Raw genomic sequence first — 18,284 nt, forward strand, 5'->3', positions numbered from 1 at the left:
TTTTATATGAAAAACCCAACATTTCAACTTTATTAACATCAAGATTTTGAAGACATTTTTTCTCTGCTTTTAATAGAAAACAGATCGTTTATACAACAGTTAGGACCCCTACAGCACAACTATGAGAAATGAATCCTTTAAGTGGGCTGCATCATTCAAAAGCCACCTCACTGTATCTTTCAATGAAAAACGCAGAGATGCATCAATGAACAATGATGTTGTTCTCTGAGCCTGCTACACAGTGATAAAAGAGGTGAGTTATCTGTGGTGGCGATCCCGTTTAAATGCATCCTGTCAATGTAAAATCATGTATGCAGATGCAAAGATGAGTGAATATGTGAGATATGACTGTCTTGTACTGTAGGATGTTGAGTCCATATTCAGTGTGCTTTACAACAACTGGGCTGTTTTTGTACAAACACAATGTGGAGAATCTTTGTGAAATGAGTATGAGCGTCAGAAACCAGGCTGCATGTCACAGCAGAGCTTTTTCACATTAGTAACCCCTAATGTTAACGGAGGGCCTATTTAGCTTATTTCTAGAAGCATTTCCCTGTTGTTGTTGCAGTTTTTGAAAAGTTTGTAGTCCAATACAGGAGCATTAAATGATTTACAATAAAAAAAATCCTTATTTATCTCATATCCAGACACCAATAAATGTTTGGCCCACAGGAAATTTTCTATGAGCTGCATTTAGGCTTGGGTGATGTACCCGACTCAGGCTGAGTCTGCCTCCCTAAATTCAGCCACAGGTCCACCTTATTTGGACAAGATGCCAGCTGTTGTTGGACATTTGGGTCATATCTGGCCCACACAACACTCGTTTTAATGTTAAGCCCATCTCATGACTTTTATCCATGTCTGGTCCACACAGGATCTGCCAGTCATAAAACATGTGGCACATTTGTAGCCCCAGACGTATCACGCTGCTTGCCCCTCAGTTGAGCCTCTGTAAGGCTCTTGGCATTTTAAGTTTGCCTCTTCAACAATCCCACAGAGCCACATCAGGCCAGAGAGTGCGTTCTAGTTTCTTGTGGTCATGTGAAAAAGTAGCAGGCTAGAAAGCTGAACTTGGTAACGTGTACTGATTATTATAAAAGTCTATTTTAGCCTAAACTTCAACTTAAATGTCAAAACAAACTCCAATAAGTCTCAAACACAAGTCTCTTGTTAATAGTAATTTTTAACTATGCTGATTTCTGTTGCTGTGCAGAAACACTCTTCCTGTTGTCTTTTGAGCAACATGGCGCCATCACCACTGCTTACATGTCATTTTTTAAGCCATTTTAAAATTTCCAGATATCAGATCAATGCTTATGTGACATTTTTTCTCCCTAAATTTAAAACATCCTTTAAAGCAAATTGAAGTCTACTAACTTTGTGTTATTTGAACATTGCATAAAAATACCAGGCAGTTTAGTGCAAGGTGAAACAGGTTAGTTTGCAGCATTGTGGTGATGTTCACAGTAATGCATGATGTTGACTGTGCAGAGAAGCTGCAGTGGCCACAGTCTGTGCTGGTTTATATCAGAGATAGCAGAAATCAAATGAAATTTAAGGTGATTCACTCACTGAATTTCACCTTTATGCCAGCTTTGTAGTATCTGGGTTTTGGATTCAGTTGTGTAAATCCACAAAGAGCAGCGAGTACTGGCGTCGCAGCAGCAGCACATTTGAGCTGATCACAGCTAAGCAAAGAAAGTCTACCAGAGGTCCTGACTGTGTTTCCCTACACTGCAGTGTGTAACTTGTGCTGTTGGGTTTTTATGGCATTTGCTGACAATAACAGAAATAAAGAGTGAAGTTAATCCTTCAAGGAGAAGCAACAAAACCAATCTGATTAAAATTCATCCCAGAATATTGTCTGTTGTTCATTTTCACGATCCCTTTTTTCGCTTCTATTTCCCCTCATTCCTCCAATGGACAGTTGTGTATGGCTGCTCCTTTCTGAGCCTGGCTCTGTGAGAGGTCTCTTCCTGTTAAAAGGTAGTTTTTTGTCCTCACTGTTACTAATGTTGCTCACAGAGGATCTTCTGATGTTGGGGTTTTATTCTTTTTTTCTCTCCAGGTGTCAGAATTTCATTTTTTACGTGTGGAGCACGAGCTCTGCATTTGACGTCACACTTATTTCACAAAAACACTCATGAACAGGCCATCTGTGTTAGTCTACCTGAGTCCACAACTTTTCCAACTGCTTCATTATTCTTTTGCTGAAAGCCTCCAGATCTCTGAAGACTCTGAGAACATTATTTAATGACAAAAAACGCTGTACATGCTTGCAGTTCTTCAGATGTGATGAGTCTTTGCACATTTATAGCTGTGATGTATTTCATACTGCAGGTCACAAACCTTATTTGCTCAGTTGATCTGTCTAGTAGAGATCATCATTCTCCAAGTTTCCCTCTAAATAAGACCAACCGAATAACGATAAACATTAGAATATCATATCTGTGGTATAAAATAAAAAAATCATTAGCAGCTGTGAATATACGGCGTCCAGTATTAATGACTTGGATCATGTTGAAAATACATGTCCTCTATTAAAAATTAAGAAAAATAAGAGAAGCAAATTAAGAAAAGACCCATTAAGACATATAGTAACCAATGTAAGTGATCACAAAATAAACTCTAATAATGGCTAACAACATAGTCATGATGGATATAAATGAAAGTAGCAGAAAAATAGTTTTTGCTATTTTGAGGAGGCAGAAATTGGGGAGTCGCAGGGATCAGAATGAGGCATGAGTACAGTACGAGTCTTTCAGGGTTGTTTTTTGGGAGGTTTTTGTGTGGGGTCTGTGGCAGAATCATGGCACCAGTCCAGGAGGGGGAGGTCATCACATCGCCTCTCCTCTTTCCATTAATCTCTCCTGATTCCTGCTGTGGTCATCTCCTCATCAGTCCTCTTCAGAGCCTCCTCATCAGCCTGCAGGGGCCAATGGAGCAGAGTGGATGTGGCTCAGAAGAGACACAGATCTCCTCTGAGGGCTTCTTTCTGGGCAGGGTTATGTTGCATAGTGATCAAAGCTTCCCAGGTACTCCAGAGCAGCCCGGTAGCACAGCTGGTACTGATCCTAGAGACACAGAATAAGTTTTGATCAGCACGTAAGGAGGATTATAGCAGAGACAAAGTTGTACAGTAAAGTGGATTTATTTTCATTAGGAACTTCAGGTTTGCCGCTGCAGTGCAGCAGCAGTTTATAATGTAAATATGTCACAAACATAAATCCTGTTCTGAAGCTTCCGGCTGACCTTCTGTTGTTTTAAAAAATTGCCCCAAATACCCTGTTAATTATCCCGCTACACAACACTTATATGAACCAAGCCAACCAGCGGTGAGGTGAATCGTGATCATAAAAAGATTTGATTTGGATCAAACCAATTCATTGATAAATAGATTATACAATCGATAATCTTGTTTTCAACATGGTACAGTCGTGGTGACTTAAGTTTCATACTCACTAAGCGATGTGACGTTTGTGGTTTTAAACAGTTCCACAGTAACTGTGACCTCCACAAATCAGAGATCACAGACCTTTTACAGGAGCACCTGCCATTGTTTCACAATCCAAGTTTACTTTGGATGGATGCAATATTATGGCTCCTAATCAGAATGTGGATGGGATTCTTACTGTTGAGCTCTGTTTCACTCTAAATGGAGCAATTTAAACATCATAATGTATTCACAAACTGAAACCTTAAACTCATTGACAAAGTTTTACTGGGTTGCTTTTGCGTTCAGTGGACTGCCCCCTGCTGGTCATGAGATATAATGCAGGTTTAAGGCAAAGTCACTTTTCATATCTGAAGGCTACATCAGAGACATTATAAGGTGGAGGTGTGGAACTAACAGACCCATTCAACAGATAAACCAGTAAACATCTGCGCTGTGCATTGTCAGCTGTGCATTGTGGCACAGCTGACAGTTCTGTGTAGTTCTGTGCACTTCGTGATGTCGATCAACATGTTTGTTTATTGCTCTGGCAGGAGGAGCCATAGAGACGTGGATTGTGTCTGCACAGATACTAATGAAGCCACAATGTTGTGTTGCTTTTTGAATTTGTAGCTAGAGATACAGCCAAGATATGTTATTGTTTGGGGAGAATCAAAAAGATGTGTTATATTCTTTTATGTGCTGTTTATGACTGTGCCCTTGTGATGAAAGCCCCTGCATCACACTGATACCTCTGTCTGCACCATAGCCGGTCTCTGAGTTCGGAGAGTCTTGACGGTCTGGAAGAGGTCGACCACTCCTTCATACCTCATCCTTTCCAGAACGATGCTCAGAGTAATAAACACACCAGTCCTCCCAACACCAGCACTGGTAAACATACATTAACATTATTATACTGAAATGTATCACTTAAAGCTTCTGGTGTCAGATTTTGACAACCAAACCGATTATACACGGTCAAACATACACACGCTCTTAGTTACCTGCAGTGAACAGTGATGGGTCCATCTTGTCCGAATTGCTCTTTAGTTTTATGCACTTGGCCAATGAAGTCAATGAATCCCTCCCCGGTTTTTGGCACTCCTTGCTCTGGCCAATCCGTGAACTGAAACTGCCTGATGGTCCTCGATTGACCATCCTGGTTAATATGCAGGAAAATGGAAAGAAAAAAGGATAAATGGCTCACACAGAACGATCCCTGCCTCCCCCACCAGCTGGAAAGAGTGTACGAGTGATCTGCAGTCACATTCCTGCTGCTGCTAAAAGAGAACCTACCCGGGCATCAGTGACTTTGAACTCTCGGAGGATGTACTGAGGCATGTTGTACTCGGCCATCGGGTCCACAACAAAGTACTGGTAACGTGCAGAGCGCTCAGCAGGCCAGTACTGATGGCACTTTTCCTGAAAGATGGAGAGAAGATGATCGCGAAATGCATAACTGACTTGGAGTTTTAACACTGAGACCAAAATGCAACGATTAGGCCTCAGATTAGTGTGAAATGGGCAGTGGTTTCTGTTGCTGTCAGGCTGCTTTTGACCACCACGCTTTTTACTCACAGCACAGCAAACAACTCCAGTGTCTGCTGATAAAGGAAATAAAAGCAGTGTGACACTTCAGCACCAGCTTCTTCGAGGACTTTGATAACACAGAGACTGGACAAAGGCTGATGTGGTGGAACAGGAGCATTCAGTTGAAAGCAGGTCATTGCTGAATTATAGCAAAATGTGAGTATCTGCATGTCCTTATGAATCATCAACACGGCTGTTTCTTGTAACATTTAAAAGTATATGACAATGAACTCTATGCATCGATGTTGTAACATACACAGAGCTGGAGAAATCCTGCATGACATGAGGCAGGCTGTAACGTCGAGCTCAGCTACATGCCCGTCAGCTCAGCTGATCTCACAGCTCGTCCATATCAGCTCAGCCCAGAACTATTTAAGCTGCCAGCCGCTTTGCAACCCACCTCCATGAGCAGCCAGAGCAAATCCATGTTGACATATAAAATCACTGCACATAACAGCCTTTTGTTTTACTGTTTATTATAAGACTGCATATTTAATGGACCTGAGAGGTGTGATGATCAAATAATAGATTCATACCTAACTAAAAAGCAAAAACAGACAAAACAAGAAGTTACAATGACAAAAATAAAAAAATTAAATTAACTTAAATTTTACTGAATAAAAACACGTCTTTCTTCATTTAAGTAAAGCACTATATTTTCTGCATATTCAAATTGTATATTCCACTTTTATACGCACTGATCCAACCATCTTTAGAAACCCATTACTGGATGGTATTTAGGAGTATATTGAACTTTTTGTCAAAGACTTTAAATCCTTGACAAACTTTGTCTTTACCAGTAGTTGAAAAATATTTATCGTACAAAATCCCACAGCCAGATGTTTCAAGCAGAGCCTTATGTGTTACGTACAGATCATTATACTCTTTGAAGTGTCATTCTACTTTGTATTAACAGTAAATTCAGTGTATACGAGTTTTATTAAAACCAGATTTGGCAAAATGTAGAAACATTTCATGCTCCTTAAAAAAAAAGAAAGCATTTTTACTCATGTTAAAAATATACATGTGTGTATGCTCTGCCCTCCTTTTCCCTGTGGAGCCTTTATCATCACTTTCATTCCAGATTTCTGCTTGATGTATAGAAACGATTCAGATCTTGCATTGTTTTCAGTGCAACGTGACATAAAAGAAGGTGAAGCTGTTTTGTATTACCCGTCCCATCTCTCGGAGTTTAGTGAGCATCACTACGATGGTGGAGTTGTGCTCCCACAGCATTCTCCAGAAGTCCTCTGTGGTCTCGGCTAACGGGCCCTGGGTGGCCATGTAGGCTTTCTGCTGCCTGCAAATGGAAACAGAGACACAGAGCCTGTGTTTACTCCTCTGGGCTGCAGCAGCTCTGCTGCTATTTGGCTTCAGTTTTCTTCCACTTCAGCTCTGCTTCAGAAAATCACTTTGGGTTTCTTTCTGTAAAGCAAAGTGACAGCAGTTAAATAATCTCACTGTTGCCCACTCATATTATCATGAAATGGACAGAAATCGAAAAGGTTTAGTTTGATCTGTCAAGGCTGCGAGTGAGTTCGTACATGTACAGTCCAATGAAAGCAAAGAAATATCTTTATTCTCATCTTCTTACCTGATTGTGATTCAGTAAAGTAAACCGTGTATGATTTGCTTAGCCAGATAATCACCAGCTGCCCCGAACTAATTTTACCTGCTTTTTCATGTCAGTTAATGATCGACTCAGTGCTCCCAAAGAGATCTGTGATTTGGTTTTAGGAACTTGGGGGTCCGGGTATTTCGGGTGATGACCGACTTTGCCTGGCTGGTTCTGAGACACGTAAGCTGATAAATAATACCTTAGAAAACAAGAACTTGCTCCATTAAAATGTGCAATGGATCAAGTACATCTGCCTAAAATGCTCATTATGAATTACAGTCATGGTTTTTCACAATTCGTGACACTGCAAAAATAAAAGAGTTAATTTAGCTGCGGCTTCACCACATCCGGACAAGAGTTCTGGGCAATGACATCCCACAAGTGTTGAACGAACCTCTCAGGTGTTAAATATTTAATTTCACATACCCCTTTAAAGAAAATTTGATGAGTCAGCTGCTTGCTAATGTGTGCGCTGATTTTTAAATAGTTTTGCTTGAACACATAGCCTTTTTAACAGCTCTGTTAAAATGACAGATGCCACCCCAGCTGCTCCACCGGCTCCAGGCGATCCTCTGCAGCTGGACACCACCAGGGGGCAGTGTTGACGCATATAACAGTGGGCCTAGGTAATTCCCACAGACTTGCATGCCTGGGTGTGTTTCTGTTATCTGTATATATCAGTGCTCTTGTGTGACACTGGTGGTTGGAGGCTTTGTTGTTTTTGGCTACATGTTTGTCCTCCTCTCACAAGCAGTGGAGCTAATATTTCAATACTCCATAATACAACAACCAAAACAAATAGGAACGAACGCTGCTTATTTTGATGCTGTCACTTTACCTGCTGAGCGCTGCTGACTGACTGAAGCATTTAACCAGCAGCAGCTGGTTAAAGCCAGATTGTTGATGAGCACCGAGAACAGTTTGAACCAAATGTTACTAAACTGTAGTAGCCCTAACCCTAACCCTCTAAAACAAAGCTCTGAATATTAGCATATATGCTAATATTCAGAGCTTTGTTTTAGAGACAAGGCTGGAGTTATTCTGCCTCTTTTTCTACTGCCAGCAGAAAATCAAAAGCCAACGTGTATCAGCCCGTCTCTAAGAACTCTCTGGATGTTCATGTTAAGCTGATGTCACTTAAGCCTCCTGGGATTGAATACAAAACTTTGGATGCTGCTTAAAATGTAAATAAAAACAGTGTGCAATCATTTGCAAGTTGGAAGCCTGAAAGCTCCACATTTCTATTCTTGGAGTAGAGTGGCTTTGCATGATTTGCAGTTCAAAATAATCCTTATTTACATTGTTATTGTTATCTTGGCTTAGCCCCCCTTTAAGGCAGCTTGTATCTAAATGGCTGACTAAGGCTTTAACAACATGTGGTGCAGCTTTTGTGACTATATTGATCTAAACATATGTATAATATGTCGTGTTACAGGGATGATCTGATATCGTCGTGTTGGTGTTGATCCAGGATCAACATTGCAAGTGACCAATCACATTGTTCTGACGTTATTCTTTGGCGCGCCAAGCCATTCGTGCATTTATGAAGTTCCAGTGTTGCAAGGACAATATCAGTTCTGCTCAGCGTTTATTAAAGGGTCAGGGTCCGTTGATCGGCGGACAGAGGCGGTTTCTTGCAGCTTAAGTACAGTTTTTTGTTTTACGGCATTTTTTCCCGAAGTCGCAAAAGTATGACGTCACAACATTCTGATTGGTCCTGGAACAACATTTACTATGTTGATCTGGGAACAACACCAACACGACCATATCAGATCGTGCCATCATACAGAGCCAAGAGCAGAAAGGGTGCAGCAGAATATAGTCCTTATTTAATACACCATTAACCATGAATTATCGCATCCCTGTGCTGTGTGATGGGGCCATCAGCTTGCAGCACTGCTGAGGTATTATTATTACCAGGTTGTTTGGCTATCTGCCTTCAGCTTCTCTGTTTTTGTTTCTTTTCTAAGGTTGAGTATTTCTCATCTTCCTCACACCACAAACAAATGACGGGCTAATCAAGCACAGTAATAATTTGGTCAGCGAAGCATTTGGTAGTGATTTTGGCGCTGTGGGCAGGTGTCGGCTCCTGCTGGACAAAAGAAATTTCCATTTCCATAAAACTTGTAAGAAGATGGAAACATGAAGTGCTCTAAATACCCTGGTACAAGCTGTGTTCACTCTGGACGTGATAAAACACAGTGAAGCAAAAAGCACCAGCAGATGACGTGGCATCCCAAATCACCAAAGAAAAGCAGTAATGCAGTTTCAGTAATGCAGCCTCTGATTCAGGACTGTGATGGTGTAGCACTTTTCTTCAAGACACTTGTGTGTGACAGCTTTTAATGTTCCTCACTCTACTACTTATGAAGCGCTCCCAAATTCTTGACAATCCACAAAAATCGGTGGTCATCTGTCGCTTGGGTTTAATGATCTTTTCATGAATATACTCGCTGCAAACAGCCTTTTGAGCAATGACCTTCTGTGGCTTCCTTTCCTTGCAGAGGGTGTTGATGATCATCACCTGGACAACTTTCAAGTCAGCACACTTCTCTGTGATTGTGTCTGCTGAACTAGACTGACAGATATGTGGTTCATATTATTTGAAAAGCAGCCGAAATATTTCAATAATTTGAGATACTAGACTTTTGAATTTCTTGAGCTACAAGCTATAATCATTAAAAGCCTTTGAAATACCTCAGTTTGTATGTAATCAGTATAGCATATGTGAAGGTTTATCTTTTTGAAATTATGAAAAAATATGAACCAGTTAAAATTCTACATGAAGCAAGAGTTTCAGGCATACTCGCTGACAGAAACGAAAGCCAAATCAATAACCCAGAAAAGTTAATAGAATAGATTTTCCATTAATATTAGACAAATTAAAGCATTTCACAGTTAATAGTGAGAACCACAACAGAGTTCTATCAAAAGTTAATTAAGCAGGAAGCAGATTTCACTGTTGTAACTTTTGACTCATGCAGAGTTAATAACATTGTGGTGTAAGCACTCGCTGCCTTTGTATCTCGCAGCGCAGTAAGTAGGAGAATAACGAATGGTGATACACAAAGACGTCACCGGGCATGTCCACTAATCATCATAATCATGTGCATTCCCCTCACCTTAATCTATCCTAATCCATGCTTCGCTCTTTAAAGGCTGAGCTCAGTGAGGGATGGAGCTCCCGAATCTCACTCCGCTCTTAATTACCGACACAGGAATTAGAGAGGAATTACACGACACCCCTGCCTCTTTCCGTTGCCTCCCTTTGGTGGGGGGTACTCAGGGGACTTCATTAGGTGCTGGGAGCCAAAAACAACATACACCCACCCTGCATGTAAAATGGGAAGTCCTGACTCATTAGCCACTGCTTTCTGTGAAAGTGCGCTAGAAAACTTTCAATAAGTCTTTTCATAAAAGAGCCCGTGATTAACGTGATGTGTGACAATATCGGTGCTAATGTTGTGAGAGACATGTGTACTGTTTATGAAATCACATTGTGACGTGTTGGGCTGAATGTGACTAAGAGTCTGAGGGACACTTTATGCTGCTAGGCTAATGTCAGAGTCACTCTGTTTATCGTGTTTCTGGACAAAGATTGGGGAAGAGATGTTAGAAAATAAACATCATGTTGTATTCAGTTTGGTAACTGTTTACCAAGGCCGTGCATTGAGGGCACTCATCAATAACTTTGGAGTCATTTTCCAGCTGAAATCTATACAAACACAAGTTGTTTTTTGCAGCCGACGACCTGCTGGCCATTTCAAAGAATTTAATATTCATCTGTGCTTATAAATAAACAGCACTGTCTAAACATGCTTTCTACACCTGAAGTAAGGGGAGGTGACGGACTGTGATAGTGCTCAGTGATGCATCTCGCAGCTGTAAGCTTACTGTAAACAGAAGACAATGTTAGCAGACTGAGAATCATCACTCGCCGTCATAACTTTCAGAATAAAATCTGAGCAACAACATGAAAGTTTGTGAGTTGAATTTTAGCCCAAAGCTCAAGTGACCAACTTTGTATATCCTGAACCATATCATCATGCGATCATACGAGTTCTGGCTAAAGCTGTGGAGACGATCATGACTCGTGTTGTCACATGATCTTTTGGGCATCGTGCTACATCGTAGAGCTCCAAATGCAGACTACAGGAATAAGTAATATGAAGCATATAGACTGCATGTTCTTCAAATCAGCGTTACTAATCTCAAATTCATGCATGTCTCTACTTTACTATGTTTTATTGCAATGTCAGTGTTTCCTTGATCCAAGAAGACAATAAAATAAACTTAACCTAAACTGTTTTCATTATGTTTTTGCACATAAATGTTGATAGAAATAAGAAAAGGACTGATCAGATTTCTGGCCTTCATACTGAGCTATGATCACACAGGCATTAAGCTGAGTGTCTCCTCAGTTCATTTCCCTTCTATAAAGGTAGAAAACCCTCAAGATTTCTTCATGTCCAAAGACAGAACATGGACACAGACGGCAGTCGCGTCGTGGACCTGTTGGTGTAATCAGTTCATTTCTCTGACATGTCACTGATCTCAAACAGCCTATCCATTCACAAGAGGTGGAAAAAGTGGGAGAATGAACAGGCCTGTCAATAAAACCAATTTGTTTTGACAACTGACACAACAAAGGGATGTGAGGCGGTGAAACACTGGACTCCATGTCAGCCTGTAATTTAATGCTGTCAGCTGCCACAGAGAAGGTCCAACCCCCGGCTCATTAGAGGTGCAGCAGCTGAGCAGAAATGCGCCACACTACTCATTTCTGTGAAGTGATTTCTGTGGGCTCACCTGTACCCGTCGATGAAGCTGGCATTGATGTAGTCAGAGCCCTCCACCCCTCTGATCGGCTGCAGGCAGACGCGAGTAGACTCGAAAGGCATGATGTTCACCAGGCGGTTCTTGAATTTGTTGCACGGCAGGTTGGCACTGATGAATCTTGAGGTATGTGCTTTAGAGTTGGCCAGTTTCTGCAGAGACAGAAGAAAGGACAGGTGATTGCAGCTACACGGCAGCATCCACTGTCTATCATCTGCCTCTGGTCTTTATAGTGCTAATCCAGTGTGGCGCGTGAGCAAGGTTGTTAAAGGGCACGAGGAGCTAACGTTCGTACTGATGCACGAGAATGATGCACTTTGAGACGATCCTTTTTTTCTCTGACTTCAAATGAATGTCGGATACTGTTGTGTGTTGAAGCTCATCCTGAAGATGCTGAAAAGTCAAAACAAATCCTGAAACATTTAGTGTGAGCCGACAGGCCTGTGACAATGCAGATCAAACCAGAGAAATAAGATGTTTGGATGCAAACCTAGCTGCGTGAATGATTTCATTCTCAAATTTTTCTTTTCAGTTTCGGTGGGGAGGAGGTGTTTCTTTACTGACAGGCACCAACTTGAGACCTCTGCACTGCAAGTGCAAGTGCAGTGAACTGAGGATCAAAACCTAATCATGCTCTGTTTAGATTTACAGCCACCCTGCTTGCATTAAAAAGCAGCATAATACTGAATGCTGGGCATTCCCCCTGCTGCAGGACAGAAGCTGCTTAAGCCACTGCACTTTTGCTAAAGCAGTTGAAGACAGTGGATTGCTGCAGATCATCCCGTATAAAACTATCTAACCTGGGATGACCTTATCTCCCGGTTTTCCTGGCTCTTGCTCTCCCTCTGCAGCTCCCTCTACTCCAGCCTCATCAGGAGCTCAGAAGTTAAGCTTTAACAACGTCTCCTCTGAGAAGAAGGAAAATCTTCCTTCTGCCTTTGCTTGCACTTGAGTATTACATTTACATGAATTTGGAGAGACTGTACAAACCAGGCCATGATAGCTATACTTTTACTGACTGCAATGTTGTAGTAACTGATTCTGACTTTATGATTTAAAATCTACCTAAAGTAGGCTGGATGGATATGAGTCTTGCAGATCCCCGTATTCCAAGGGACTCCAATTTAAATAAACAAAAAATGCTTTTACCCTCATGGCATGGTTGTGTCAATGATCCATCCACCCATCCCCAAAACCTGTTTAATATTTTTCTCTAGATGCATTAAAGTGTTTACATGTAGTGAATCTGACTCTGAGACTACTACTAGCACTGCAGTCATTTAAAGCTCATTTCTTTTATTCTTAATTTGCACTGAAACATGGTAACACACAGTGTGTGTACTGTACATTGTTATGGAATGACCTCTAGTTTACTAGCGGACAGAAATGCAGTGAGTTTGCACAACAGAGTGAAAAATCCCAACAGAAGGCGTTTGGGTTGGACTCCTATCACCTTCTCCTCAGTGATGATCCTGAAAAGCCTGTAAGAAACTAAAGGTGCAGCTGCTCTCTCATCTTTTTCCATGACTTAAAGTGTCTGTCATTGAATCCAAGCACAGTCGAGGCAGTTACTGTATGTGTTTAAAGTGCTTCCTTAAATATACTGAGTGCCCAAAGCCGTACAATCGTAAAGTCCAGATCTGCTCACCTTAAACTCCAGTTCCATAGCTGTCACCGCCTCTCCAGCGGCCACCTGGGTGAGCTTCTGGATGTGGGCGTACAGGTTGCGGGCAGGGACTTCTGTGTTGCCACAGACTGCAGCTTCCAGCAGGGCCTCGTGGACGAATATGTACTGATCCTCTGTCTGCACCATGTAGTTCCTTTGAGCTCGCATGCACGTCACATGACCGTATATGTCCACCGACTTCTCGTGTTTCATCCTCTCCAACATGGCGTCAATCACAATAAAGCAGCCCGTCCGGCCCACACCGGCACTGATGGGAGCACAGAGAGGAAACACAGGCGTCAGACCAGAGATCCCTGAGCGCTTTACATCTTTCCCCTGACCACTGTGGCATTTCCACAGGCCGGAAACAGCATCGAAATCCTCATGAATACCAGTCCAAACCAGTTACAAATGGGTCCTCGTCCCTCCATAAAGATTCACTGAGAGACGAGGCTGGCCTTTAACATTATGGAGGCAAGGAGGGGCTCATTGATTCCACTTTTATGTCATTGGTTGATCAGGGTGATTTCGTTTATATGCCTGCTTGCTCACAACGCTTACACGTTCTGGATTTGTCTGTCATGGTGCACAGAGATTCACGATGGACCTTAGAGTCTCTACACCTCATTGAATATTGCTCGGCTTGGATAGGCTGCTTTGTCCTTCTGGAGACACAAGCATCAGTAAAATCTTCTTTTACAAGGCCGTTCTTGGTCTTTCTTATTGACCTACACATGAAGGAAATTATAGATGGTTATTGTCTTTGGTTCAAAGACTTATTCGTGGCACCTGCACTTAAAGCTCACATTAAATTATAAAAAAGGCCATTTTAACTGATCTGGAGGCAGATCGTTAAAGTTGCCTAAACTAGTTATTCTGACACAGATCAGCTACGTTTCCTCAGTTTTGAGCTTTACGATCATGCACTTTTTACCTGTTTCTTGTCTTTTGCCGTGTTCATAATTCGTTTATGATACCACTGCTGAGCTTGGCCAGGACACTCTTGTAAAAGAGATTTTTAATTTTAACAGTAAAAAGGTAAATAAATGATGATATAAATTTAAAAACTGTGAGTTAATGGAGCTAACAAACTGCAGTCCGATATGGAAACTTGTTTTATTCTATTGTGTGGCAGAAGTAAAGCGATTACTCTACAACCTTGATTTTAGTGAATGGACCAAACTGCTGTGAGCCATTTGAAGAACAGTCCATATCCAAAAATGTATTGTTTTGAACATATAAACAGGACAAGAGCTTTCAGAGTATATCATTGTATTATTTGCCATTATTTGGTTCCATCTACAATGTTGTGCTGTGGACGACGAGGCCCACAGATTGCACCGTGAGCACTGCAGGATGTCAGGGTTACAGGATGACTGTGGGTTTTAAAGTGCAGCTCAGGACCTCTGCATACGTGCTCATGTACTTATTGTGTTATAAATAAAAATACCTGCAGTTTATATCTAACATCCCCTTATGGGAATATATGAATTCTGGATTTGTGCTGCAGAATTGGAAATGTAAAAGCCAGATACGGTTCTCTGACTTTATGGAAATGTAATATCTGTTCCATAAGGAAGAAATATATTTGCTTTTTGTGTCTAAATTTGTACAGTATAAGCAGACCAGTCATTTGAGATGCAGAAAAAAGAAGAAAAATCTATTTCCTGCTCACCTTAGAACAGTTTCCATCCTTAATGTTAATAAATGGGTATTTTTTTTAATCACTGTTATTTAATTATAAATTGTTAGTTAACAAAATTAACAAACATAATAAAGTGTAGTAGTTATTAACTTGTTTGTAGAACATTATTGTATCTGATTATTAAAATGATAAAAAAGCAGTTTCTGTATTTTTTAATTTTATTGACTGTTAAATACAAAATAATGAAAGTTCCTGAACAGTTAATATAAGGTGAGAGTGCAAAATGAAACCATACATTTTAAGATTGTACCTTTTATGTTGTAACTGGTGTTTTATGCAGGTTGATAAAAAACGGAGGAAACAAACATCCAAAAGCTGCCGCGGCACATGGGAGTCCCTGACGACAGCTATATGTCACTTCCTGTTTCTACACGACCTTCAGCAGTGTCCGTTTTGAATTTTAAGCTGACTTTGAAAGGACGGCAGAGGAGAATGAAATCACGAGGGAACAGTTCGTTCATGCGTTCAGCATGTCGTGACATTAAAACGAACCTTCGCTGAGAGCAGACTAATGAAGAAGAAAGAGTTCTGCTGGCCAAGAGCCGCATAAAAGCGGAAACATTTCCAGGACAAAGAAAAGCGTATAAACGATATTATTATTTTTTCCTCCCAATGCAGCAGATGGCCCCGCCCCTCCCTGACGCCGGTCCTGCCGCAGGCTTCTTCCTGTGAAACGGGAGTTTCTCCTTCCCACTGTTGCCAAGTGCTTGCTCACAGGGAATCATCTGCTTGTCAGGCTTTTCTCTGCATTATTGTCACATGAAGCACCTTTAGGCAGCCGTTGTTCTGATTTGGTGCCATATAAATCTGGTGGAGAAGTATAGATGTTAGAGTCTGTGTGTTTTGCTGGTGTCTGAGTCCTTACTTTGCAGGCTTAGCTTTGTGTTTGGGTCTTTCTGTACTTTAGTATTCATAGTTTGGACTCTGATACTCACGGACTGGCTTCTTTTGTTTGTTTGTGATTTTGGTTTATTCCATTCTTATCACCCTCAGTGTTTCCTCACTGTATGTTATGTTGTAGTGTGATGTTTGTTTATTTAATAGTCCTTCTTTTGGCTATTTATTTATTTTGTCTTTCTGATAGTTTTACTTCTCCTGTCCTGTGTTCAATTATCCATGATTATCTCATGTGTAAATCTATAATCAAGCCGTCCCCCTTTATCCATGTCTTAGCATTTATCTACCCTCCCTGTGTGGCTTGTTTGTGTATTTCGTCTTTCCCCAGTGGACTTACTATTTTTGGTTCTGTGCATGAACCTAATAAATGTGTTTTTCTGTTTTACCCCTGCCTGCTTCTGAGTCCTGCATTTGGGTCCCTTTTCCTGCACTATATGACAGCAGAAACAGGAAGTGACATCCATCCAGCATAAGGGACTCTGTTCCCTCCATTTAAAGACAAATAAACGACATTTTTTGTAAAGTGAAATAATGCATTGTTGGCGATTCTTTTGTAACAGGAAGGCTGTACAGTATTCTGATTTACAGAATCAAATACATTTCTGTTCATTTGACCAACTTAACTCATTCTTGTAAACAGATCAATGGATTTCAATTATAAACCATGTTGTATGTGAACACATGAGACCATGATGAATAACACACTGCCACATTAGGGCGTAGAGTAAAATATGCACAGTAGTTGTTTTTCTCCAGTTTCCTCCGTTTGCTTTGCTTTTTCTTTATTACAGGTTGGAGACTAAATGCAGTATGAGCTTTAGATACTGAAGTATTTCAGTGCTACACTTTGAAATCACTGATCCCACTTCTTCACAGAAGAAGTGGTGTGAAGGTCCTTCAGACAGCAGGGAGGGAGCACGCTGCCTACAGAAAACTGGACTGGCTTTTCAGATCCTTGCCCCTGTTGTTCCTTTGATAAGTCTGGTTTAAAGCTCCCCAGATCAGCTGGGTTGGTAAACATGAGTGTGCTGTGTGCAGCGTACGAAAACACTTTGAAGGATTTCTGTTTTCTTTCGGCACAACACATTTTCTTTGATGGGTTAGCTGTGAGGAACGTTCAGCACTTAAAGCAAAGTATTTAAACAGAATCGCTGCTCTTGGCTTAATGGTGTTAGTATGCTTTGAACAAACTAGGTTGCGACTTATTGTCCAAGCATGTCTAAAGGCAGATTAATGTTTACACTGGAAATTGGGGTGAAAAGGCTTCTGTGAGAGCTTCCTCCAGGCTGCATCTCTGTCTGCCTGATTCACCTCTAGCACTTTGGTGTATTTGCATTTGTGTTCATAGAGAAATAAATTGCACAAATGCAAATGTCAGGCACGGACGTACCAACAGTGTTTAAAACTCACTTTTATCTTCGTTCTAAAATGATTGCGCCGTAGCTGAGAAAAAGGTTCAGCTGGTTTTGTAACAAGATCAATGTTAGCCTGAGACGAAGTTAAAAAATATTAGAAATTTAGGATAATATCAGACTTCAGCTACAACGTTCTCACACAAGACTTGAATAAATAAATGAATGAATTACTAAACAATACAGATCAACAGATGGAGACAGAAAACAGGCAAAGCAAATAAGTATATTAAATCAATATCACACAGAGTAGCTGTGAAAACCTTGCAAGATGCAAGAGCGTGCATGTCCCTTAAAGGGGGCTGGTTACTGGTTTGAGAGTTGCATACACGAAGATGGTTTCCAGCAATGTCACATGATCTGAAACAATAGTTTTTGAGCATGCTGCAGTATTTGTGTTAATGTAAGATAAGGTCTACCTGCAGTGAACCACCATGGGTCCGGCATCTTGAGGATTGCAGGACTTGATTCTGCGTAGAAAGGCCAGTGTTGGGGTCGGATACTCAGGGACTCCATGGTCCGGCCAAGCCAGAAACTGGAACTGTCGAACTTCTCTTTTTTCACTGGAGCCATTCTGTTGACACATTTACTCAAGTTTGTCACTCATAAAAACAGACCCCAACACACTAATGTGATTATGAGGCTAAAAGATTCACTGGCATAAATTCGATTATCTGAATGATTAATGCAAGAACTTCTTATTATTTGTGCATCACAAATGCACTCTGAGCTGCACTCAGAAGCACACAAAGTGTCCTTGGTGTATGATGACGTTTTCATAGCTTTATCAGTGACAAACATAATATCAGGCACAACACATTTTTTTTCCCCAATTCAGGCACCAAGGCCACAATCTGCTTAGACCAGGGGTGTCCAAGCTCGCGGTCCATTTTTAATTGGCCCGCAAGTAATTTCATAAATAGAATAGCCGCACTTGAGTGTATTGCACTTCTTAGTTTTAACACCAGGGGGAGCTACTGTTGATCAAGGCAGTTGCTCCACCAAAAAGGACATCACAGAAGAAATTTACCCCCAAGTTACTAAACAGGGCAGAACCAAAGAAGCGAAAAGTAGAAAGTGAGTGCAGAAAATTTCAGACACGGTGGGAGAGTGAAGATTTCTTCAAA

At 41.1% G+C, this 18,284-nt stretch overlaps 1 protein-coding gene across 16 annotated transcripts in view; it reads right to left on the reverse strand.

Moving 5' to 3' along the window:
- ptprfa (protein tyrosine phosphatase receptor type Fa) overlaps positions 1 to 18,284 on the reverse strand; it is a 358,380-nt gene continuing 340,096 nt past the window's right edge. For all 16 annotated transcript variants that reach the window (XM_076874474.1, XM_076874475.1, XM_076874480.1 and 13 more), the window contains 8 exons: positions 17,577 to 17,731; positions 13,126 to 13,411; positions 11,451 to 11,629; positions 6,197 to 6,323; positions 4,730 to 4,855; positions 4,438 to 4,592; positions 4,186 to 4,321; positions 1 to 3,074 (listed from right to left, as the gene is read on the reverse strand). In XM_076874474.1, the coding sequence (XP_076730589.1) occupies positions 3,006 to 3,074; positions 4,186 to 4,321; positions 4,438 to 4,592; positions 4,730 to 4,855; positions 6,197 to 6,323; positions 11,451 to 11,629; positions 13,126 to 13,411; positions 17,577 to 17,731 (1,233 nt within the window). In that variant the 3' untranslated portion in view covers positions 1 to 3,005. The remainder of the gene's footprint in view (positions 3,075 to 4,185; positions 4,322 to 4,437; positions 4,593 to 4,729; positions 4,856 to 6,196; positions 6,324 to 11,450; positions 11,630 to 13,125; positions 13,412 to 17,576; positions 17,732 to 18,284) is intronic.

This window comes from Maylandia zebra, linkage group LG15 (assembly GCF_041146795.1).
Source record: "Maylandia zebra isolate NMK-2024a linkage group LG15, Mzebra_GT3a, whole genome shotgun sequence".
In the NCBI taxonomy this organism is placed as follows: Eukaryota; Metazoa; Chordata; class Actinopteri; order Cichliformes; family Cichlidae; genus Maylandia; species Maylandia zebra.